The 27,402-nt window shown below is 39.2% G+C and overlaps 1 protein-coding gene across 5 annotated transcripts in view; it reads left to right on the top strand.

The window, feature by feature from the left end:
• Window positions 1–22,895, top strand: part of LOC124794932 (guanylate kinase) — a 47,340-nt gene extending 24,445 nt beyond the window's left edge. For 3 of the 5 annotated variants that reach the window (XM_047258644.1, XM_047258643.1, XM_047258645.1), the window contains exons 3-6: window positions 1,782–2,049; window positions 5,047–5,270; window positions 7,989–8,099; window positions 22,262–22,895. In XM_047258644.1, the coding sequence (XP_047114600.1) occupies window positions 1,793–2,049; window positions 5,047–5,270; window positions 7,989–8,099; window positions 22,262–22,281 (612 nt within the window). In that variant the 5' untranslated portion in view covers window positions 1,782–1,792 and the 3' untranslated portion in view covers window positions 22,282–22,895. Of the gene's footprint in view, window positions 1–1,472; window positions 1,667–1,781; window positions 2,050–5,046; window positions 5,271–7,988; window positions 8,100–22,261 lie in introns of all 5 variants that reach the window. The other 2 variants (XM_047258641.1, XM_047258640.1) reach the window with 1 other exon arrangement.
• The last annotated feature ends 4,507 nt before the right edge of the window (window positions 22,896–27,402 follow it).

The following is a 27,402-nucleotide window of genomic DNA, read 5'->3' as shown; positions in this document are numbered from 1 at the left end:
ATCTAGTCCCTGCACGCACTGTGAGACAGCACTCTTCTCTCCCCCCAACTGTACCCTGCTATCCTTCCCCTTCCCCAAGCTCTTCAGGTTATTGCTGTCATTCAGTGTGACAGTTGCATTCGGATCCAAGCTGCCGGAGATGGCTGTCATGTGTGCTTGCTTGTGTGAATGAATGTTTGTGTGTTTTCTTTTCTGGTGAAGGCTGTGGTTGAAGCTAAATGTGTAACAGTTATGCCATTGTGATTTTCTGCAACTCAACATATCATGTTTATGGTGAGTAGCAATCTATCCTTTTCCTTATATTGTTGATATTCCAACCTGGAGTTTCCATTGCTTGTTTTCCTTTTGACATTTCTCTGACACAGAAAGACAATAAAAAAAAATGTGGAGACAAATCTACAACTGGTCTCAGTTTCCATGTACGGACTACAGTCTCACACTTGGTATCCTGCAGTTGTTTGGTTTTCCTCTTCTTGTTGATTACATCCAATTTTTCCATTTTGTTATATAGAGATAATAATAATAATAATAATCTTGCCAAGTGACTTAATCTAGCTACCTCTCTTTTGTCAAAACAGTTACTTTACAGGCATAGTCCTGGTGTCTTCTGGAAAAGAATAATACAGCAGTCTGTTGCAAATTAAACAACCAACTGTTGATAAACCGTTAACAGTGGTATAACCTGTGTGTGAGAAGAATAAAAAGTAGTATAGTTTACGTAGCCTTCATCTCGGCTGAAGTGGCGTCAACTAGGAAGACTTGCACCAGGCGATCCGCCTACCTGACGGGAGACCCTAGCCACACGACATTATTATTATTTATCTCATTTTATTTTGAGTGCCCTTTATAATAATAGTTATCTTTTTCATTTCATTCCAGGAATGATACTCTTATACTGATCAAACTTTTAATTCTTGGCACGCAAAAAGCTATGTATGTTCAAGATGCTAAAGTTAAATGTCCTGCATAACATGACTATGTAGCTGACATGTTTGAGTTTCCTATATAAATATATAACTGAGTTTCGTATATAATTCCCACTAAGTATTACAGTATCAACTATTCTGAAGAACATTGTGAATTTACTAATCCTTGCCCCCTCACTGTTTTTATGGTGTTGGCATTGCTTTTACTGTTGGTGATGTCTGTCTGTGCCTCCCCTGTAATTCCTTTTGTGCCCCTTTTTTTATCTAACCCATCTTTTTCATTAAAATTGCTATCATTTATAAATCACATTTAGTATTCTGCTGTATACAGGGCTGTATATGATTGCTTTTTGTCATGACACTCGTGCACTTTCAGATATGTTCACGTAACTAAACTAACACTTACCTCTGCCATTTGCATCATCACTTTCCAAATGCTTTAAACAGGTCCATACTTTTTATATTACAGAATGTTATATATATGGAATATCAATGAGAATGTTTTGGTTACTTGATATGTTTTGAAAAGTATGTATTTGATTAAAGGGATCTCACTGAAGAGGATGCCTTGGTATTCTCATCATAAATTTTTTAGTGGTATACCATCGGTATGGGTCAAGCTTTAATAAACTAAAGTGCACCACTTCTTAAAAAAACAAGAATGTCAGTTGTATTTGTGAACCTTTCAAAAATATGCTTAAATTTTTTGCAAAACAAGATCTCATTTACGAAGCAATTAGGTATGTAAACCATTGCTCTCATGAATATTTATTTGATTGTTATGGTCTTCTGTCTACAATACAAAACAGTATATCTGATGCTGAGACATTATAAGATGTCCTTTCTTTGTTACAGTTTATAACACAATGGTGAAAGAAAATCCAAAGGCCATGGTGATATGTGGCCCATCTGGATGTGGAAAATCAACTCTATTGAAGAAGCTATTTGATGAATTTCCAGATAAGTTTGGTTTTTCTGTGTCTCACACAACACGAAGTCCTCGTAGTGGGGAAGTGGATGGTGTACACTATAATTTTACAACAAAAGAGGCAATGAAAGCTGCAATCAACAATGGAGAGTTTCTTGAGTCTGCAGAATACAACCATAATCTGTATGGAACAAGGTACAGCATGTTTAGAGAAATCAAGAAATAAATTAAAAGACATTCCTTTTTTACAAATAATAAATAGTTCAGTACTGAATGCTGAACAGCATTTTATATTTCAGCAGTCTTGTCTCTGCCAGCCAACAATCATCCAATATTTCTTACATTACTAGTGTACACAAATAAAATAAAATGAGTGAAGCCTGATTAGGATATCTAGTCTGAAATCTAATATAAGTCTGATGTGTTTTCTCTTTCTTGCACCAACAAGAAGTTAAGATATTTCTTTAACATCACAACACTTTTTTCTTTACTATCTGAAAGGTATTGTTGTTAGCATGAAACTGTGCTGAATAAAAAAAACAAACACACACACAGACAGATTCCAATTTTCTTTGTCTGCCTATAAAAGCCATTTACAAAATGGTAATCAGAAGAACAAGTTGAGAAAATTGTGTTATTATCTAATAACACAAGCTGTGACATTGTTGCGAATAAAACAGTGACCCGTGTATAGAAATTCTCTAATAAGTTGAAACAGTTAAAATCTTCTGATATGCAGTCATGCTCTCTTCCTGTTTCTTTAAAATAAGAAATGTACTTCTACAAGACTGGTGCCTGTTCTTTCGGGCATGTGCGAAAGAGCAGATACCATTTCTATATTTGATCCCATGACTGGACATAGAATATGTTCAGAAAGGAGAAATTCCAATCTCTGCTGCATTTGGGCAATGAAAGAATTCATTGGTGACAAATGTCAAGGTGGTATAAAATGGAAATGTCGTGTGGCTAGGGCCTCCCGTCGGGTAGACCGTTCGCCTGGTGCAGGTCTTTCGATTTGACGCCACTTCGGCGACCTGCGCGTCGATGAGGATGAAATGATGACGATTTGGACAACACAACACCCAGTCCCTGAGTGGAGAAAATCTCCGACCCAGCCGGGAATCGAACCCGGGCCCTTAGGGTTGACAGTCTGTCACGCTGACCACTCAGCTACCGGGGCAGAAGTCAAGGTGGTGTGGATGGTTAAGACACCTGCTTAGTTAGCAGGAGACCCAGGTTTAAATCCTGGCCTTGGCACAAATTGTCATTTGCCATCAGTGAATTCTTTCATTGCCTAAATGCAGCAGAGGTAAGAACTTCTTCTTTCCAAAGATTCTGTATTTACAGCCACGGGATCGAAAACAGAAATGGTGTCTGATCTTCAGGACACGTCCAAAAGAACAGACACCACTATATGTGTCATGAAGGGTAACATGGCCATTTGTGAAGGGAGCACTGAGCACTCTTCGCCCAACATAATGTGGTACTTCGCATGATACGATGATCAAAAAGAAAAAAAATGGGCTTTGGTAGTGTTCAGCAAATGGGAATTCGGATTGAGGCTATAGGGATGCCTCTAGTTTGTGCAGTTGTGTCTAACCACTGTGTAAAGATGGCGTAAATGGTTAATGAAGCTGCAATGTAAGCAGGAGACCCAGGTTTGAATCCTGGCTTTGATACAAATTTTCTTTTGTTGCCAATGAATTCTTTCATTGCCCAAATGCGGCATAGACACCAATTTCCCATTTCTGAATACACACACTTCTGCTTAAAACATGTGCCAAAATTGTGCCATTCTAAGTCAGATAAATTACATTTTCTGTCCTTCTAGTTTATCACACTCTCTGAACTTTTTCAAATTGATATGGCCCCACAAATCCTCTTCCTCCCACCTGTCCACACAAGAAAAATAAATGTTTTGGATGTGCAAGATGTACATTGTAAGTTAGTAGATTTACTTCTCAAGGAAAAGAAAATACTGTAAATTCAAGAAGCACATAAACATGAAAAGAATGTTAGATTAGCCACTGCATGCTTAAAGAAAGACAACTTGTGTTTTTGAACATTGATAATTCTTTTTAAAGAAGAAAAAAGTTTGCGCTAGCAAGGACTTCTTGACGAGATTCAAGATTTGAGAAGCACACATGTTTATTTGTAGACTCTGTTACTTAACAATGATGGCATTAATCTTCTCGCAGCCTTTGAATAGGCATGCTAAACACATTGAATAACTGTTAACACTGAAAGATCACTTAGAAATGGTTTATTGATAGACATTGAATGCACCACACTGTACTGCCATTACTGTAAAAGAGTGATCAGAAATGTAAATGTTTCTCTTATTTTTCTGTGTGTAGTGCTGAATGGTGGATTCTTAGAATTATTCAGAGGTCACAAGAATGTTATAGTGTATGGTTAAATGTGATGCACCATGAAAGCTGTGACTCATATACCTTCATAAATGTGACCAGCCAAAATGAGAGTTTTGATGAAACTGGAAAATTTTAAGTGGTACACTCCACTGGAAATGTGCAAAAGATGTTGGAGAATATTACTGAATAAAGAGACATTAAACTTAAAAGAATTTCAGTGGTTGATTGATCATTTGTTACCTCACTAAAGAAGTTGCTGGCAAGTTGCAACTCTGTCACAGTTTGACAATAAAGAAAGCAGTTTGAGTCACATCATTGTATAAAGTGCCAGCAAACTATAAAGCTGATTAAGAGCTTTGTGAGGCTGATGGAAACTTGTACTATTTTCTGTGTGTTCATGCATGTGCCCCCCCCCCCTCCCCTCCAGACACACACACACACACACACACACACACACACACACACACACGAGAGAGTTAGAGAGAGAGAGGGGGGGGGGGGAGTCAAGCTGCAGTGCTGGTGTGTGTTGTGTGTGTGTGTGTGTGTGTGTGTGTGTGTGTGTGTGTGTGTGTGTGTGTGTGCGCGCGTGTGTGTGTTTCCTCTGCATTAGTTAGATTTGAAAAAGGAAACTGTCTGAAAGTTTAGAAACATTTTCAATCTTGTTTATGTGCCTCAGTTGTATGGTGTGGTTGCCTTTTCACCTTGTATTGATTATATTTATGTGAATGTGTGTTTAATGTGTAGTTGACTTTAAATGTATTCAGAATGGATGTTTGTCCCTCGTATTGCATGTGATAACATATGTTTATTCGTTTTGCAGCAAAGCAGCTGTTGAAAAAGTGAGCCAGAGTGGTAAGATATGTGTGCTTGATATAGAGATACAAGGTGTGAAACAAATAAAACAAACAAGTTTAAAACCTTTATATGTCTTCATAAAACCACCTTCTTTGAGCACACTTGAAGAACGTCTAAGAGGTCGAGGGACTGAAAGTGAGGAGAGCTTGCAGAGACGCTTGACCATTGCTGCTACGGAACTGGAATATGGTACTATAGTAGTCCATTTCTCATTCATAATTGTTGATGTTATTGTTTTGAAATTTGAACTGTTTTGTTTTTCCTAAAGTAAAGACAGTGAAAGTATTTCTTATATGATGTATAAAATGAAAAGTAACAACCCAAGGATGTCTGTCAGTGCATAAGTTGAAGAAGAAAGATGAGAGAAAAAAGATATTTACGGTACTTATATTATATAGCTCTGGAAAATTCAGAACTTACTTGTTGTGACTTTTCAGTTTTTCTTAGTCTTCTCTCTGTGGCTGCAACACTAAAGAATGCAGAGTACATTTGTTGGCAAGCCATACAGTTGTGCAATTTCAGCTCAGCTGTTGCCATCGACTTTGCCATATACAAGCAGCATATCAGTCATTTCAGTATTTATAGAGGGGGTGAACAAAAATGTGGAAACACTGCATGCACGACACATTACATTGCCTAATAAGATTTAGCAAAACTGTTTGTATTCAAAACAGCTGGCAGTCGTCTGAGAAGGGATAAATACTGGTCCTGTATGGTTTCAAGGGAATCTTATACCATTCTTCCTGCAAAATAGTGGCAAGTTCAGATAATGATGATGGTGGTGGATAGTGATCATGTACCCTTATCTCCAAAGTAGACCAAAAGGCTCAGAAATATTTAGATCTGGTGACTGATGGCCAGGGGAGATGCAACAATTCTTCCTCGTGCACACAAAACCAGTCCTGGACAATGCAGGCTGTGTGAACAGGAATCCTATCGTCTTGAAATACAGCATCCCCATTGGGCAATAAACTTTGTACAATGGGTTGGACCTGATGAGCCAATACTGTCACACAATTCTTGGCAGTAATTTGACCTTGCAGAGTAACCATGGGGTCTATGGAATTCCACAATATGGCTGCCCAAATCATCACCAAACACCCACCATATTTTACTCTTGGGACATAATCTTGGCCAGAAGTAAGAAACAGTGTTAAACAAGACTCATCCAACCAAATGACATTCCTGCATTGATCCACAGACCAAATTTTATGGCTTCCACACCACATTTTCCCATTACAGGCATTTATGTCACTGATGAGTGGTTTGGAAATTCCGGCTCGTCCTGCACCTGCAGTTTCCTGCATTTGGATCTCCCTTTGTATTGCTTAGATGTAGACAGGGTTTGTAAGTGCAACATTCAGTTATGCAGTGATTTTTGCAGTTGTCATCCCCTTATTTTTCATCACGATCCTCTTCAGCGATCAGTGATCACTCAACACACATTGTCCACATTGTGACTTAACAGATGATGTTTTTCCACTGTATGCTCTTTAAATTGTCAATTGGTGTCTCTTGAAACACCAAACACTTTGGCTAGCTTAGTTACATGAGCACCCACATACAAGCCCCAACAATTTGCCCACATCTGAATCCTCTTAGCTCCGACATAATGCACTCCAACTACACAGAACACTCTTCTGACGACGAATGGTCCTTGCAACTTATTGGAGACATTGTACAGCTGCTGTGCATGGTCATATATAACAGCAGAACATGCAGGCTTGGCTAGCAACTGCATTTATGTTTAAGCATACATTTCTTACAGTCTTTCCATAATTTTGTCCAATCCCTGTATAGTGGTGATTTCATAATGCTATCAACAACACTACTGCCCAAATACACAACACAAACTAACCCTTTAATTATGAACAGTAGCCTGTTGTTGGCTGTAGCACATTCACAGCAAAGTTGAAGTCCTGTTATTTTACACTAGTAGCTAACAGGCTGAATAACTTCATATTAAGACACCAAAACCAATACAATGAAAGTATGTGTCAGATTGGATTCCTACTTCGGAAGTGATCAGTCTACCATCCTGCTGAAAATATTACCAATTGACCATGTTGTTTCTTTACACACTCTACATATGTGTGATTTAAACAGAATCATAACTCTTTCACCTTCATGGATTTCCAGTATGCTGGGTTGATAATGGGACAGCAACTTGTGTTAACCAGTTTGATGTAGAGAACAGCCAAAGTTGCAAGCTTTATTTATTTAATGGATGACTAGTTTCAGTTTCCCAGAACCTATTTTTAAATAATCAAAGCATACAACATGGTATATTCCGTAATAGCATGCAAACCTTGTTAAGATTGTACATACACTTACATCAAAGTCAAATTTTTCAACGAAATTGGCAGGACAAACATGCACATGTGCGGAAAAAGACATGAACATGATGCAATAGTACTACCTGCCAAGTTGGCAGACCTTTTTCCAACCAATGTTCATTGAAAAATTTGACCAGTATAAGTGTATGTTCTATATGAACATAGTTTACATGGTATTATGAGATATATCATTTTATCTGTTTGGATGATTTGAAAATGGGTTTGTGGAACCCAAATTTAGTCACTATTAATTTAGAAAATTGGGTCTTGCAACTTTGCTGTTTTTGACATTTACATTTTTTGGAAACTACTTTTAGAATGTTCAGTTTATTGCTACATTAGTTCATAGTTCAAGATAATTGTATTTTAAGAAATTATTAATTTTGTTCTGATTGGTGTAATTTTGATTGAGCACTATGGATGATTCTTGTCTGCATTAAGAGTCATGGAATGCGGAAGTTGTTCTAATATATGTATATTCACATAACTCACTAATTAAGTTACAATGTGCAGTTACATTTTGCAGTTAGCACTTAACTGAATTTAATATTTATTTAAAAATATTTTTCAGGTGAAACGCCAGGCAATTTTGATATTATAATTGTCAATGATGTACTGGAGAAGGCCTATTCTGAGCTTCGAGAATTTGTATTGAAAGAACTGCAAAGATGTAAAGACATAGGTTAGTAGTTATATCTTAATGTATTGTGTGGCTACACATTTTTGTTTAGATTTAAAGGATGACTGGTGGTGGTGATACGAAAAATGATTCTTCATGGACAAGAATCAAACAATGGAAAATCCAGGATGGAATGTAACAATACCAGTGAAGGAAAGTTGCAACTCACCATATAGCGGAGATGTTGAGTCGCGATGGGCACAATAAAAAGATTCACACACTCATAGCTTTCGGCCATTAAGGCCTTTGTTAGCAGTAGACACACACACACACACACACACACACACACACACACACACACTATGCAAACGCAACTTGCACACACGTCTGCAGTCTCAGAGAGCTGAAACTACATTGCGAGCAGCAGCACCAATGCATGATGGGAGTGGCGACTGGGTGGGTGTAAGGAGGAGGCTGGGGTGAGGAGGGGGAGGGATAATATGGTGGGAATGGTAGAGAGTGAAGTGTTGCAATTTAGACGGAGGGCAGGAGAGAAGGTGGGGGGGGGGGTAAGTAGCGGAAAGGAGAGAAATAAAAATAAATTGAAAGACTGGGTGTGGTGGTGAAATGATGGCTGTCTAGTGCTGGAATGGGAACAGGGAGGGGGCTGGATGGGTGCGGACAGTGGCTAACGAAGGTTGAGGCCAGGAGGGTTACGGGAACGTAGGATGTATTGCAGGGAAAGTTCCCACTTGCGCAATTCAGAAAAGCTGGTGTTGTGGGAAGGATCCATATGGCACAGGCTGTGAAGCAGTCATTGAGATGAGGGGTATCATGTTTGGCAGCGTGTTCAGCAACAGGGTGGTCCACTTGTTTTTTGGCCACAGTTTGTTGGTGGCCATTCATGTGGACAGACAGCTTGTTGGTTGTCATGCCTACATAGAATGCAGCACAGTGGTTGCAGTTTAGCCTGTAAGTCACATGAGTGGTTTCACAGGTAGCCCTGCCTTTGGTGGGATAGGTGATGTTAGTGACCGGACTGGAGTAAGTGGTGGTAGGGGGATGTATGGGCCATCTAGAGGAATCCTTCCTAAAAACCCAGAATCCTAAACCCCTCACCTGGTTCATTGATGACATCTTTGCTATCTGGATTGAAGGTGAGGACACCTTATTCACATTCCTCCAGAACCTCAACTACTTCTCCCCCATTTGCTTTACCTGGTCCTATTCAACCCAACAAGCCACCTTCCTAGATGTTGACTTCCACCTCAGAGATGGCTACATCAGTACCTCCGTCTGTATCAAACCTACTAACCACCAGCAATACCTCCACTTCGACAGCTGCCACCCATTCCATACCAAGAAGTCCCTTCCGTACAGCCTAGCCACCCGTGGATGTTGCATCTGCAGTGACGAGCAGTCCTTCTCAAAATATACCGAGGGTCTCACTGAAGCATTCACTGACAGTAATTATCCTCCCATCCTTGTGCAAAAAACAAATCTCCCATGCCTTATCTTTCCAGTCTCCTACCACCTCCCGTCTACACAGTATTTTTCAGCCTGAACAGCATTCGTAAATACTCGAACAATCGCAATGGTGTTATTACCGTGGTCTTTGGTATGTCGTATTCTGCTATGGTATCCACTTTTATGCCCTTTTGCAGTCAATCACACTGAAAATAGTTATTCCTGTCAGTACATTAGTGAAGTCATCGATAATTGGTACTGGGTAGCAGTCTGTGCTCATACGGGCATTTAATGCTTGGTAACTGTGCAGGACCTCCATGTGCCATCTTTATTTCTAACAAGATGTAACAGTGACACCCACGGGCTATCAGACCTTCGTATCATGCCCATTCACAGCTTTTTGTGACACACTGCCTTTACCAACACAAAATGCTGAAGCACTAACCTTCTCAACCACTGTGAGACGGATTGCCCCAGTGTGGGCCTAATATAATACAAGGGTCATTCAATAAGTAATGCCCCACATTTTTTTAAAAAAGTCATTAATATACATAGACAAACATCCTTGTTGGTGCTTCACATCTGATGTATGTTCTGTGCGCCAGTGAAGTTTTGAACCACTCTGGCAGGGCCATAGTACAGTGTCAAAATGGCATCTACATATGACTCACGTTACAGGCAGCATCCAGTTATTGAATTCTTGTGTGCAGAAAAAGAAACCATGGTGAATATCTTCAAACATTTGTGTGCAGTGTATGGCAATGCTGCAGTTGATAAGAGTACAGTTGAGCGATGGGTAAAGAAAGTTACAGCCTCATGAAATGCAGAAACAGAGCTCTGTGATTATCCACACTTGGGATGTCCTGTCACAGCCACTGCTCCAGACATTCTGGATCATGTAGATGCCATTATTCCTGCTGACTGGTGCATCACAACTCGACAATTGGCTCTACAGTTGTCGGTCAGCATTGGAAGTGCATCTGCAATGATCAAGACTCTCAGAGATTCAAAGAGATGCTCATGAAGGGTTCCACGAATTCTCACAGCGGCCTACAAGATTCAAAGAAAGGCCATTTCATATGAATTGTTGGAGCGTTTTGAGACCGACAGAGAGGCCTTTCTGTCATGGATCATTACAGGGGACAAAAGCTGGGTACACCACCCTGTGCCGAAAACAAAAAGCCAGTCCATGGAGTGGTACCATTCTCATTCACCACAAAAGAAGAAATTCAAGACAACTCCCTCCACTGGAAAAGTCATGGTGACAGCCTTTTGGGATTGTGATTTTGTCATTTTCATGGATGTGATGCCAAGAGGGTCAACCATCAATTCAGAGGCATGCGTGAAGACTCTGAATAAACTCAGGAACCATTTCCGACATGTTCGATTGGACAAGAATCCAGCAGAAGTCTTGCTCCAACATAATAATACATGAACACAAATGTCTGAGAACTCGGGAACATATCACCAAATTGGGTAGTACATCATTGCCTCATCCACCCTGGCACCTTCAGACTTCCATCTCGTAGGGCTGCTTAAAGATTCTCTACAGGGAACACACTTTGAAGATGACGAGAGTGTCAGTCATGCATGTTACTGGCACAAATTGGTGCACCCAGGATAAGAGCTTTTACCAGCAGGGAATACATGCTCTTCCACAATTTTGGCATAGGGCCATAGAACGTGGTGGAGACTGCTTAGAAAAATAGGACATGGACGAGACTTGTCACCAAATTCTGACTCTTAACAATAAACATGTCCTGAGAAAAAAATGTGGTGTATTACTTATTGAATGACCCTCATACACCATTTTATATGACTATCCTTCCGCACCACCTAACAGTGTGTGTAGGCATGGCATTTATAGTGTTTCGGTCTAGGAAACCTGTGATGACTTCTCCACCCCTCCTGATACAAGCAGTGCTGAAACTGATCTCAGTCCTCTTCTGACTAAGAAAGTCTGCTCCCAATATGTGCTCTGCCACCTTAGTGAGCACAAATTGCCACGTACAACTCTTACGAAACCCTATGTCTATCTCTACTTCATGACTTCTGTACATCAATATTTGTAAATTAATTGCTGCTCTTAGGCATATGGTGAGGTTGCAGCTGCATCTCTATATTCACTGACTGGCAATGTGCTGACATCTGATCCAGACAGAATCAGTGAGGTAGTAACAATTTGACTTTGTGATGGTGTTGGTAAGCCCATTAGATCACTCACCTCGTTGGGTCCCTCACCTCTCTATATAAGGCACTCTTGCTGGTTTTTGCGGCCCGCCGTGCCTATTGCCAACCACTGAAGCCATTTTGGTATGTACATGATGACATATATCTCTTAGCCCTCTCACCAAAATGCCAATGATATGAACATATTGGGTCATTTTGTTTTGGTCCACCACTGTCTCCTGTACTGTGCCTGGGCATTGTACTTGTTTCCTAATAGCCATGCTAACTGCTTGTGCAGTGTGTCAATCTTTTCTTTAAGGCAGCGTTTGTGTTTTTTGACATCCAGTTGTTGCCCTTTTTAGATAGCTACAGTCTCTTGTATAACAAATTCTTTGGTAAACATTGTTATGCTTGCCTTAATTTAATAATTAAATAATAAAAACTTAAATGTCATGCACAATGTGCAGTTTTTCATGCATCTCATTATTTATGACATCATATCTACTGAACTATGATAGGCAGACACTTTTTACCCTCGCAGTTCCTGTTGCCTGATAATAATGTTTATGTGTACCAAGTTTGGTTGAAATTGGTCCAGTAGCTTAGGAGGAGATGCAGAACATGCATACAGATATACATTTTTATAATTTGCATGGATTTGGACACTGTTTGTAAAGTCATCTGTTTATTTTTGTAAACTTCTTGGTTTGCAGCATTGTGCATGTCTTCCAACTACCAAAGGAATTCATTTACTTTTATAAATCATGGATTTATATGATTATTAATCAAATAAATAATATACAACGCTGATAAACTACAGTAGCACAAATTGCTACAATTTCAGTCAGTTGTTTTTCCATTAACATCACTCTATACAAAATGTGTAGATACACTATATGATCAGAAGTATCCAGACACCTGGCTGAAAACAACTTACAAGTTCGTGGCGCCCTTCAGTGATAATGCTGGAATTCAGTATGGTGTTGGCCCACCCTTAGCCTTGATGATAGCTACTACTCTGCTCAGTCAGGTGCTTGAAGGTTTCTTGGGGAATGGCAACCCATTCTTCACAGAATGCTGAGGAGAGGTATTGATACCATTCTTTGAGGCCCAACACGAAGTTGGCATTCCTAAATATCCCAAAGGTGTTCGATAGGATTCAGGTCAGGACTCTGTGCAGGTCAGTTCATTACAAGGATGTTATAGTTGTGTAACCACTGTGGCTGATGAGCAGCTGCTCAACCATTGAAATCCAAGTTTTCTCACCTCCCACCTAACTGTCATAGTACTTGCAGTTGATCCTGATGCAGTTTGGAATCCCTATGTGATGGTCTGCCTATTACACATTACGACCCCCTTCAACTTCTGGCAGTATTGTGTCAGTCAACAAATGAGGTCAGCCTGTACGCTTTTGTGTTGTACATGTCCCTTGACATTTTCATTTCACTATCATATCAGAAACAGTGGACCTAGCGATGTTTAGGAGTGTGGAAATCTCGCATACAGACGTATGACACAAGTGACACCCAATCACCTGGCCACGTTCGAAGTCTGTGAGTTCAGCAGAGCACCCCATTCTGCTTTCTTATGGTGTCTAATGACTACTGAGGCCGTTGATATAGAGTACCTGGCGGAAGATGGCAGCACAATGTGCCTAACATGAAAAACATATGTTTTTGAGGGTGTCCGGATACTTTTGCTACACATAGTGTATATGTGTACAATCACAAGTTCTACTATACTCTTACAATTTAGCACATTTAAAAATAGTTATGCCAGAGGCCAAGAACTAATGTTAAGAACTGGGTGCAGGAGGAGAGACCAACACAGTCTGTCCACAATCTCCAGTCACCAATTTCTAGCCACTGTTGCATTCCAATCTAATCTATACCTCAGGCTATGCTACAACTCAGTCTGTCACCAAAAACAGATTTTTTGCTTTTACATTCATTGGCTTCACCATCTCACAACCAAACTGTTCCATTCAAACCTAACCTAGGCTATGCTATAGAGCAATCTGTCACCACAGGAAGGTTTTCCACTATAACATTGGTTGGCTTTGCCAGTTCACAATCAGACTGTTGCATCCACCATAACATAGACCTAGGGCTACACTACAGATCAAGCTGTCATAACAGATTTTTTTGCTCTCCCATCTGTGTTTATGATTTCATGCTACTTTGCCAGTCATTGAGGTAACCATAGGACTGAAAACCTAGATCTGTGTCCAAACTTTGCAAACTGCTGAGAAAAGCATGGCAGAGAGTACTGTACTTCCTATTTTACTAACTATTAGGGCTTCTTTCAGTTCCATTCACATACTGATCATGGGAAGAATGGCTGTTTAACTGCCTCTGTGTGTTCTGTAATTAATCTGATTTCCTCCTCCTGTGGAAGCAATGTGTAGAGAGTTGTTTCCTATTCCTAAATCCATCATTTGAAGCAAGTTCCTGAAATTTTGTTAATTTACTTTCTAAGGATTGTTTCCATTTGTCTGTCATGACATTTTAAATAACTACAATATGGTAGTGTTTACAGTTACTCCTATTTTCTCAATCCTCACATTCAGTCATCTCATATTTTCCAACTTATGAAAGTTAACCCATGAAAATGATTTAATAGTTAAGACACAATTATCATTTTCACTAACATATCATTTTTAATGCCAATAACCAGTGAAAAATATATGTAATGTGATAAAGACAGTATTAGAATTATGACTAAAGTGCTTCCTAATTTTGTTATTTCTGGACAATATGAAATCTGGAAAAAGCATATTTTTTCCATCAGCTGTACAAGTTTTTGTTTATTCGCTACCCTTTTGAGTGTTACAACCATCTTCAAGGAGAAAAACCTTGAACATCAATGGATCAACCATACATTTCTGTAATATATGAACCATACAAATATAGAGCATATATAACTGTCATAATAGTCTGGCTTAAGACAGTCCATATAAAAACACTGTTCCTAGGCACAATTACAGTAGTGCAGTTTCATTGCCAAGAGACAGCATGTTTATATGGAGTGTGTTAAGACAGATTATTATGGCAATTATATGTGTTCTGGATTTGTATGGTCCTTATATGACAGAATTGTTTGGTTGATCCATTGATCATAATGTTTTTCTTCATGAAGGTGATTGTAACAACTGAAACTGGTAGAGAATAAACATAAAATTTTACAGTTGATGGCAAAAGTAACTTTTTCCCAAATTAGTTAACAGCTATAGGCAATTGCCTACAAAAATCTGTAATATGAAATCTATTCCATTTGGAATAAAGTTAGTCCATACAGCAGATGAGGATCTTTGTAAGTGTAAAGTTGTTGGACTGGAGGCGAATCATAAATCTTTTGTTTTATAAATTTGCATCTCTCTGCAACAATGACAAGCTTTTCAAGTTCATGCTTATTCCAGTAGGGGTGCCACATATGTTTGTTTCTTGTAAGGTTTGGCATTTTCTCCACCAAAGGCATCATAAACATCATGTTGTTTCTGATTGACTACTTTCAACCAATAAGATTATTACATATGCTCCAGATACCCATCCTAAGTTTTGTTGCCAACACAGGATCCATATTTTAGAGAATATCATTGATAACTATTTAATCATGATAAATAAAGGTATAGAAACCATGCATGTGACCCAAGAAATCATCAAGGTATTTGGCAGATGGAACTTTAAGCGGAACATGAAACAGACTCTCTCTTTGGCTGGTATGTTCCAATCCCTATTTTGTACACACATTGTAATATCCTGTTGCAAAAATATATGCAGTTCTTGATTATGACAAAGGGAGAAAAACATAACCACTTGCACACAAAAAAGTCTTGTCTAGTTTTCACATTCAAGAAAGTGTTATAAAAAAATGTTCAAAGATGAAACTTCCTGGCAGATTAAAACTGTGTGCCCGACCGAGACTCGAACTCGGGACCTTTGCCTTTCGCGGGCAAGTGCTCTACCATCTGAGCTACCGAAGCACGACTCACTCCCGGTCCTCACAGCTTCACTTCTGCTAGTATCTCGTCTCCTACCTTCCAAACTTTACAGAAGCTCTCCTGCGAACCTTGCAGAACTAGCACTCCTGAAAGAAAGGATACTGCGGAGACATGGCTTAGCCACAGCCTGGGGGATGTTTCCAGAATGAGATTTTCACTCTGCAGCGGAGTGTGCGCTGATATGAAACTTCCTGGCAGATTAAAACTGTGTGCCCGACCAAGACTCGAACTCGGGACCTTTGCCTTTCGCAGGCAAGTGCTCTACCATCTGAGCTACCGAAGCACGACTCACGCCCGGTCCTCACAGCTTCACTTCTGCCAGTATCTCGTCTCCTACCTTCCAAACTTTACTGAAGCTCTCCTGCGAACCTTGCAGAACTAGCACTCCTGAAAGAAAGGATACTGCGGAGACATGGCTTAGCCACAGCCTGGGGGATGTTTCCAGAATGAGATTTTCACTCTGCAGTGGAGTGTGCGCTGATATGAAACTTCCTGGCAGATTAAAACTGTGTGCCCGACCGAGACTCGAACTCGGGACCTTTGCCTTTCGCGGGCAAGTGCTCTACACACAGGTTACATTGATGTGAGTAATGACAGTGGATGGAAATCACAGAGGTGAAGATGCTATTTTCTTACAATCAACATCATACCATATTCTGACACATTCTAAAGTTAACTCATTCTTGGAATCATTCTCAGTTTCACTGTACAATGACAAATTACTGCCAGACTGAGAAGCAAGACATCAGATTCACTGTCCCAACTTACTTCACTGCCCACCTCTTAGCTGTACACAGGAACACAGTCACAACACTCATTTGTAGCAGGGGACAGGCCAGGTATGACAGCCACACACTTGCAATGCCAACATGTTTTCCACCACTTCAGCAAATGAAGTAGTGGTACAATCAAAACAGGCCCATCTAGTCAGTAGCAAACGACAGCTTTGTAAATTGCTCAGAAAGTGTACAGACATCTATATGCTGCATACGGCACTAAAATGAACTGCAGCCAAAATAATGATCAGTGCATTGAAAGAAATGAAAAAAGTGTACATGCACACACACACACACACACACACACACACACACACACACACACACACACAAGTTAATTCAGAATAAAACTTTCTGAACAAATCGACCTGCCTGAAACAGCATGAAATCATTGGTCAATGGGTTAAAATTCATCACAGTTCTGCTTTTATCTTTTCAGATGACTTCTCCACTATGAACTGATTATACAGGAGTAGAGGCATGAAAATATTTTTTGCTACCTTATGCTTACATTCATTAACACGTTGCACTTGTGATATTAGTTGTGTAAATATTTGTATGAAAATCCTGTTGAGGTAATATAGGGTGTCCCATTCATAAGGGGTTCCAGGAAAACTGTATAATAATCTTAATAAAACAACATATGAAACCAAATTTGTGCATGATGTACCTTTATTTTTGAGAAATGAAGGTACATTATAAGGTATGCTTGAAGTGGCTTTACCTCACCGGTATACACTGTTCAACATGGCAGGCACTGCAAGTTCGTGATTGTCACCACCAGACTATTGTATTTCATGATGCATTTTCTCATGTAACTCGTTGATGGTGTGTGGTTTGTTCTTGTACACATTATCTCTAAAAGTGTTGTTGTGGTCTTCAGTCCAAAGACCGATTTGATGCAGCTCTCTATGCTATCCTATCCTGTGCAAGCCTCATCATCTGCAGATAACTACTGCAATCTACATCCTTCTGAATACGAGTACTGTATTCAGTAAGCAGATTTTTACCCCACACACTTCCCTCCAACACTAAATCAGTGATCCCTCAATGCCTCAGATGTGTCCTATCAACCAATCCCTTCTTTCAGTCCAGTTGTGCCACAAGTTTTTTTATCTCCCCAATTCTATTCAGTACCACCTCATTAGTTATGTGATCAACCCATCTAATCTCCAGCATTCATCTGTAGCACCACATTTCAAAAGCTTCTATCCTCTTCTTGTCTAAATTGTTTACCATCCACGATTCACTTCCATACGTGGCTACACTCCTGGCAAATACCTTCAGAAAAGCCTTCCTAACACTTATGTCTATATTCAGTGTTAACAAATTTCTCTTCTTCAGAAATGCTTTGCTTGCCATTGCCCTGCATTTTATACACTACATGATCAAAAGTATCTGGACACCGCCAAAAACATATGTTTTTCATATTAGGTGCATTGTGCAGCCATCTGCCAGGTACTCCATATCAGCGACCTCGGTAGTCATTAGACATCATGAGAGAGGAGAATGGTGTGCTCTGAGGAACTCGTGTACTTCAAACGTGGTCAGGTGATTGGGTGTCACTTGTGTCATACATCTGTACGCAAGATTTTCACACTCCTAAACATCCCTAAGTCCACTGTTTCCAATTATATAGTGAAGTGGAAACGTGAAGGGACACATACAGCACATAAGCGTACAGGCTGACCTTGTCTGTTGACTCACAGAGACCACCGACAGTTGAAGGAGGTCGTAACGTGTAATAGGCAGACATCTATCCAGACCATCACACAGGAATTCCAAACTGCATCAGGATCCACTGCAAGTACTATGACAGTTAAGTGGGAGGTGAGAAAACTTGGATTTCATGCTCAAGAGGCTGCTCATAAGTCACACATCACATCGGTAAATGCCAAACCATGTCTCTCTTGCTGTAAGGAGCATAAATATTGGATGATTGAACAGTGGAAAAGCGTTGTGTGGAGTGACGAATCACAGTACACAATGTGGCGATCCGACGGCATGATGTAGGAATGGTGAATGCCCCGGAGAACGTCATCTCCCAGCACGTGTAGTGCCAACAAAAATTCAGAGGCTGTAGTGCCAACAGTAAAATTCAGAGGCAGTGTTATTGTTGTGTGGTTGTGTTTTTCGTGGAGGGGGCTTTCAACCCTTGTTGTTTTATGTGGCACTATCACACCATAGGCCTATATTGATGTTTTAAGCACCTTCTTGCTTTCCACTGTTGAAGAGCAATTCAGGGATGGCGATTGCACTTTCAATGCAATTGAGCACCTGTTCATATTGCACGGCCTGTGGCAGAGTAGTTACATGACAATAACATCCCTTTAATAGACTGGCCTGCACAGATTCCTGACCTGAATCGTATAGAACACCTTTCGGGTGTTTTGGAACGCCGACTTCATGCCAGATCTTCCAGAACCTGACTGAACAGAGTGGAAGCTGTCATCAAGATTAAGGGTGGGCCAACACAATATTGAATTCCATCATTTCTGATGGAGGACGCCACGAACTTGTAAGTCATTTTCAGCAAGGCGTCCAGATCCTTTTGATCACATATTGTATGCTCTCTACTTTATCAGTTACTTTGCTATCCAAATAGCAAAACTCATCTACTACTTAAAGTCTTACAGTGTCTCCTTTCTTAATCTAATTTCCTCAGCATTGTCTGATTTAATTTGACTACATTCCATTATCCTTTTTTTTCTGTGAATCTTACATCCTCCTTTCAAGACACTGTCCATTCCATTCAACTGCTCTTCCATGTCCTTTGATTTCTCTGACATTATCATCGGCAAACCTCATAGTTTTTATTTCTTCTTCCAGAACTTTAATTCCTACTCCAAATTTTTCTTTTTTTTACCTTTACTGCTTGCTCAGCGTACAGATTGAATAACATTGGGGATAGGCTACAACGCTGTCTCACTCCCTTCTCGGCCACTGCTTCCATTTCATGGCCCCTCAACTGCCATCTGGTTTCTGTAAAAGTTGTAAATAACCTTTCATTCCCTATATTTTGTTCCTGCTGTCTTCACAATTCCAAACAGAGTCAGCATTGTCAAAAGCTTTCTGTAGGTCTACAAATGCTAGAAACATAGGTTTGCCTTGCCTTAACCTATCTTCTAAGGTAAGTTGCAGAGTCAGTATTGCCGTGCATGTTCCTACATGTCTCAGAATTCAAACTGATCTTCCAAGAGATCAGTTTCCACCAATTTTTCCATTCTTCTGTGTTTCTACCAGTTATTCCATTCTTCTATAAAGAATTCAGTTAAGTATTTTGCCACCATGATTTATTAAACTAATAGCTAGATAATTTTCACACCTTTCTTTGGAATTGGAATTATTACATTCTTCTTGAATTCTGAGGGTATTTCGCCTGTCTCGTAAGGTGACCTCAGAGAAAAAAATCAGCGGATATCATGTCAGATGACCCTGGGAGTCATAAACTTTTGGAAATTACTCTGTCAGCGTAAAATGATTCCACCAAAGCCTTACTCACTTTAGATGTGTGACCTATTGTCCCATCTTATTGGTGCCAGCCAAGTGTCAGTTTTTCGTCATCCAGCTGGTTCACAAATTCAGGAAACAGTACTTTGTATACTCCACTGGTGACAGTAGTGTAAAAAAAAACTGACCCAACATTGCGTTGCTGTGATAATGCACAGAACATGGGCACCTTCTGTGAATAAAGGTGTTCCTCAATAGCTTAATGCCTGGTTGTCACTACCCCTGAGAATTCAAGTATCCTGACAAGTGAAACTACACTTCATCACCATACCACGATGACTGCAGTATTCCTGGTCTTTCAGTGATAAATCGCAAAATGAATGGCAGTATGTTAGGCATTTATCATGGTCAGTCTGTATGGGTTCATAAACAACTGTAAATATGTAGGGATATAGGCCTGCTGTCTTACCAGCACTGTGACATATTCTAGGTGATAGTTCCAGATTCCTATGAAAAACCACAAAGAGATTTTGTGGGTGACACCAACAATCAAGTCTTTATCTCAGCCACACTTTCTTCCGATAAGTTCGGGTCAGCTTCGTGGAACTTCATTGTTGCCACATTTAACAGATGCTGCCTCACTGACAAGTTACATGAGAACATCCACCATGAAATACAACTCTCCAATAGTAACATTCATGAAGCTGTAGCACCGTGTTGAACTATGTATAAAGGGGATGGGGCGAGGGGGCGGGCAGCATAGATGATCAGTTCCAGCATCTCTTGTAATGTTCCTTCATTTGTAAAACATAAAGTTATAACATCTACAAATTTGGTTTCATATTCTCTTTTATTAAGATTTTTGTAACACTTATACAGGGCCATGTATAAGTGAGACACCCTATATATCCCCACTGCCCAGGGAGACAGAGGAAGATTATGAGAAGTTGTAGAACAAATTGAGTTTTCCAGTGTTCGAGGTTCAGTGTCAAATATGCCACAGGGTGAACACCCTTCTCCTTATATCAAATGAAATGCCAAGTTTTGGAAATGTACTCCATGAGAGATGAAGAATTGGAATTGTAAGTAGACCAAAGATGTGGTTGAACCTTCAAAGAACATTTTACAAACACAATGAGCTCATTTGTTTTTGGATTAAGTTTCAGATAAACATTGCTTTCAGAACTTCGTGACTTTTCATTTATTACCCGCCCACGATATTATTGCACTTGTCCTCTTCAGCCTTTATCAGAAATATGTGGCAACCTTAGAGTAAACAAGTACAGTGTGAGTAAGGAAACCCCATAACACTGTGAATGATTTTAACACAGTTGCGCATGCACCATCAAGTGGTTCAGCATATCCTCATGAAATATCACTATAAAAAAATCACAATAAACCAACTGATGCACCCTCATTCCCACATGCAGTAATATTGAGGTTGACTGATAGAAACAAACTCTTGTGATAAACAAAATAAAAAAGGGAGGAATGACAGTGCAGATGAAGAAATGCAGTGAAATACTTACTGTATTATAAATGCAAAAAGTACTTGTTCCATTTTCACACGTAAAAAGTTGAACCAAGTGGACTAAAAGCTAGTTTTCTTATAAAAGATACTGCCAAAATGAGGAACTTTGAGAAAATATTCCTCTACTGAAGTTGAAGGAACAATTTCATTGGTCAGTGAGTTGTTTGTAAAGAGGGAGTTTAGTATTTGTGGAAACAAACCAGTTGTTTCTCATTTCTACACAAATCGCTTTGTTGGTAAAAGTTATTACTTGTATGTGAGAAAATTACGCATTGGAATATATTTATCATACAGAGATGCATACACAGTTATTCTTACACACTGTTCACAAGTGAGATAGGATGGGATATAACTACAGTGGCTTGCAAAGTACAGATGTAGATTTATAGCTGTCCAAAGCCGGGCAGCCAATAAAATTTAACATATCTATCTCTGCATTATTGTTAATATTATGAAAATGTCTTATAAATTGTTAAGGTATCGGGAATATCAAGGATAAAATACACTAAATAAATATTTAGCATAATCCTATGCAGTGAAAGCAAGAATTTTGTACCAATGTGTTGGATGGCACACTGCTTGCGGGATGGTGTAATATTTATCATCTGATAAAATCATTGGAAGACAAAAATGATTTATTAGTATAAGAAGGATAGAATGTATAGAGGAGGCAGTTGGATAAAGGTTAATACCGTAACAAAAATGAAGAAACTTTTGGGGGGCATATTACCACTGTAATAAGTCCTACACTTTAATATATGGTTCCATCATTGTTCTTTACATTACCACTATATAGTTCTGTTAAATTAAAATTTCCTCTTCCTGATTTCAGATGGTGCTTCTGATTCTTAGTGAAGCTAAATAAGAAGGCAGAAAAAATCATTCCAGTTTGATCACTGTAGTTCCATGCATGTTTTACATAATTATTCTGTACCTGACATAAACTGATACCAAACAGTTGTTTAAACAGTGACAAAGGTAGCTATATTAGCTTCTACAAGATAAATTATTTTTAGCAGTCGAATAATAGAATTGTATATTATGTTGTCGAATTACAGGGAAAATGAGGATGCAATAACTGTGTTGTTATATCAAAATCATTGATCAGATTGAACTGTAGAAGTATTATTGTAATTAATTGGATGTTTGTATTAGACTTGCTTCAGAAACTTTCTGACCATGTACATTTCTTGCCAGCCAACTTGTGATAGCTTTAATAACAAAAGCAGCAATCATGTACCTAATTAGCTTGCCTGTAATAATACTGATGAATATATTAATGTATACGTATTTTGTGCACTCTTTAGAAATGTGTTGTAGTGGTTCATTATGAACATTAAATATCAATATACATAAGCAAGCTATGCACACCACTAAAGCCAAGTCTGCTACATTCCCTCTTAAATATTCAGAGCCATAGCAACAAACATAAATGGAAACTAAATAAAATGAAATGTTAAAATTTAGTAGGAATTTCATTTCATTGAATCTCGTTATATCCTGGCACCCCTCCTTTTTCTACCACTCCCTTGTCATACAGCTCAATTTATTCCATTTGTTCCTGCAGAAAATAGTAAAATATGATCTTTGACTTCAGATATTTGTTATGTGCTTTCCCAAAAGCAGGCCAACAAAAATATTTTTTTTGAAAAACTTTTTTTACTTTGATGGCTGATCTTTATAGATTTTTATGAGCTGAATCCAAATCTAGCCTTAGTTTTTTTTTACATCACCCAATATGCTTTTTATTATATAGTATAAAAATCCTATGCTATATAGTAAACAGAGAAATTAATGGAATTCTTTGTTACAACATAAGCGTGGTTTGTATGCAGGGTGGTCCATTGATAGTGACCAGGCCAAATATCTTATGAAATAAGCATCAAATGAAAAAACTACAAAGAACGAAACTCGTCTAGTTTGAAGGGGGAAACCAGATGGCGCTATGTTTGCCTTCCGTAATGTTCGCACATGCATTGACAAAGCGCTGATGCATGTTGTCAGGCATTGTCGATGGATCACGATAGCAAATATCCTTCAACTTTCCCCACAGAAAGGAATCCGGGGACGTCGGATCCGGTGAATGCGCGAGCCATGGTATGGTGCTTCGACGACCAATCCACCTGTCATGAAATATGCTATTCAATACTGCTTCAACCGCACGCGAGCTATGAGCCGGACATCCATCATGTTGGAAGTACATCGCCATCCTGCCATGCAGTGAAATATCTTGTAGTAACATCGGTAGAACATTACGTAGGAAATCAGCATACGTTGCACCATTTAGATTGCCATCGATAAAATGGGGACCAATTATCCTTCCTCCCGTAATGCCGCACCATACATTAACCCACCAAGGTTGCTGATGTTCCTCTTGTCGCAGCCATCGTGGACTTTCTGTTGCCCAACTGTGCATATTATGCCGGTTTACGTTACCACTGTTGGTGAATGACGCTTTGTCGCTAAATAGAACGCATGCAAAAAAATCTGTCATTGTCCCGTAATTTCTCTTGTGCCCAGTGGCAGAACTGAACACGATGTTCAAAGTCATTGCCATGCAATTCCTGGTGCATAGAAATATAGTACGGGTGCAGTCAATGTTTATGTAGCATTCTCAAGACCGACTTTTTTGAGATTCCCGATTCTCGCGCAATTTGTCTGCTACTGATGTGCGGATTAGCCGCAACAGCAGTTAAAACACCTACTTGGGTATCATCATTTGTTGCAGGTCATGGTTGACATTTCACATGTGGCTGAACATTTCCGTGTTTCTTAAATAACGTAACTATTCAGTGAACGTTCAGAACACTTGGATGATGTCGCCCAGGATACCGAGCAGCATACATAGCACACGCCCATCGGGCATTTTGATCACAATAGCCATAAATTAACACAATATTGACCTTTTCCGCAATTGGTAAACGGTCCATTTTAACATGGGTAATGTATCGCGAAGCAAATACCATCTGCACTGGTGGAATGTTACGTGATACCACGTACTTATACATTTGTGACTATTACAGCGTCATCTATCACAAAGCGAAAAAAGTTGTCCAACTAAAACATTCATATTTCTTTACGTACTACACGAATATGTAATTAAAAAAAGGGGTTCCTATATAAAAACACGCAGTTGATATCCGTTTGATCTATGACAGCGCCATCTAGGGGGCCAACCAAAGCACCATCTAGTTTCCCCCTTCAAACTAGACGAGTTTCGTTCTTTGTAGTTTTTTCGTTTGATGCTTATTTCGTGAGATATTTGGCCCAGTCACGTTCAATGGACCTTCATGTATACAGTTAGCCACTTAATACAATGATATGTGTTAATAGAGGTTTCACTTGTCAGCTGGAATTGGTTTGTATTTTCTTTCTCTTTTTTCTTGAAGCTTCTTGTGTAGCTTTTTCTATGAAGAGTCGCTTGTTGAACTTCTCGGTGAAGTGACCAACAGTCTGGGTCTTTTTCATGTCCTAAAAACTTTGTAACAACTTGCTTGAATGGTACCCATGCTTCTTTGTCATTTAAGGTCATTGTGAATTCAAAGTTAACATCAATTTTCTAATGTCAGATCCAACAGAGACACCTTCTTTTAGTTTAGCTTCTGAAAGATGTGGAAACTTTTGGCAGAGATACTTAAAACATGGTCCATCTTTAGGCAAACCCTTTACAAACTGTTTCATTAGGCCTAACTTTATATAAAGAGGTGGTAGGAGTACGTTTCTTGGGTCTACAAGGTTTTTGCTTAGAATGTTCGTCTCGAAAGATTTTGAAGACTCCCTCACCTGCCAGTTCTTTCTGTACCAGTGTTGATCCCTAGCCCTACTGTCCCATTCACACAAGAAACGTGGAAATTTGGTAAAGCCACCTTGCTGACCAAGGAGTAAGCATATTACTTTTAGATTGCCACATATCATCCAACCATGAGCAGAATAGCCTATTTTATTGAGCACTATTTCTAGGTTTTCATAGCTTTCTTTCATATGTACAGAATGTCCAACAGATATAGATGCATACATGTTACCATTGTGTAATAAAACAGCCTTTAAACAAGTTTTGGATGAATCAATAAACAGCCTCCAGTCTTCCTTTTTGTATTCACTACCAAACTCATTCATCAGACTGGGAATGTCTGAGCAGTACACCAAATCACCTTCTTGTTGAAAAAACTTGGAAAATTGCTGCTCTCTCTTTCTATACATGTATATGCTGGTTCCAACTGCCAATAAGTTATTTTCTTTTAATCTAGAGCCAAGAAATTCAGCTTTTTCTTTTGTTAAGCCCAGATCCCTAACCAAATCGTTAAGCTCGGACTGAGTAAACAGTTTGAGCTCAACACTTTGTGTATTACAGTGGAATTCATCATCATCTGGTTCATCTAAATCACATTGTACATCAGAAAATAGTTCTGTTGGAATAGAATTTAAATCATCTGGTGATTCAGGAACTGGCAACTCTACACCATGCCCTACTAGTCGGCTGGCGGACGGAAGGTTAGGGTAGCTTAATACCCTGTTGTTTTCCAAATTATGAGTAGTATCAACACTGCAAAATTAGCAATCATCGGAATGATTTCTTGGCTCCCTCCATATCATAGGAACAGCAAATCTAAAGGCTTTTTTTCTCCTTTTTGGACAATTTTCTCATATCTTCAACACACACGTAACATACCTTACGCGGTGCCCAAGATTTATCTTGATCACCAAGTTTAGATCTAAAGTATGATAGATAAACCTTTTTCACAAAGTCTGTAATGTTTCTTTGGTGTTTTTTAATCACAAATTCACTACAAATATAACAAAAACTGTCAGCAGAGTTTTTACAACCACAATTAGACATTGTACTGAGCACTTGTACAGGAAATGGGAAAGTGAGGTTAGGTTGACAGTAAACAAAACGCCATCTGTTAACACAAAAATAGAATAGACCTTTTTTTTGCCAGCAAATGTTTTTCACCGGTGCTACCAATGTCATCTACATTCATTACACCTCCTTTTTAAATTATTTTAACTTATAAAAGCTGTTAAATTCTTTAAAAAATTGCTTAATTTAATAAATTTAACTGTACAATGTGAAGAAATGGTGGGTGATACAGTTTTTTAAGTATCATATTTGGATTTCCCACCCTAAAAAACATAAGAATAAGGTATTTTCAGCAAAAACATTTTTCCATCGCTGGCCTGTGTAATGTGTTGCCAGTGACCTCATTGATTAGCTTGCAGTATATATTTGCTAACCAGGCATTCTCCATATCCCATAATTACGTATAGAACAAAAACTAATAGTGTATCAATTGCTACGAGGAAAATAATTTGTTATAAAGCTGAGCAGAAAAATATCAATTTTCCGTAAAAGGTGGTTTTTAAAAAGCTCTGTTAACTTTTTTATTTCTTTAATTACTGGAATGAGTTACACAATTAGTGAAATAAAAAGATAAATTCAATTACTTTTCTTGTTTTAAATAAAACTTTAGTACATGGGCTGTATTAATCATATGCCTAAATGTTGCGACCATCGTTTATATTGAGAATGAGATTTTCACTCTGCAGCGGAGTGTGCGCTGATATGAAACTTCGTGGCAGATTAAAACTGTGTGCCCAGTACTCACAGCTTTACTTCTGCCAGTATCTCGTCTCCTACCTTCCAAACTTTACAGAAGCTCTCCTGCGAACCTTGCAGAACTAGCACTCCTGAAAGAAAGGATATAGCGGAGACAGGGCTTAGCCACAGCCTGGAGTGCTAGTTCTGCAAGGTTCGCAGGAGAGCTTCTGTAAAGTTTGGAAGGTAGGAGACGAGATACTGGCAGAAGTAAAGCTGTGAGTACCGGGCGTGAGTCGTGCTTCGGTAGCTCAGCTGGTAGAGCACTTGCCCGCGAAAGGCAAAGGTCCCGAGTTCGAGTCTCGGTCGGGCACACAGTTTTAATCTGCCAGGAAGTTTCATATCAGCGCACACTCCGCTGCAGAGTGAAAATCTCA

The sequence above is a fragment of the Schistocerca piceifrons genome, chromosome 4 (assembly GCF_021461385.2).
Source record: "Schistocerca piceifrons isolate TAMUIC-IGC-003096 chromosome 4, iqSchPice1.1, whole genome shotgun sequence".
NCBI lineage: Eukaryota > Metazoa > Arthropoda > Insecta > Orthoptera > Acrididae > Schistocerca > Schistocerca piceifrons.
Note: the sequence above shows the minus strand (reverse complement) of the source record. Positions and strands in the feature narration are given on the sequence as shown.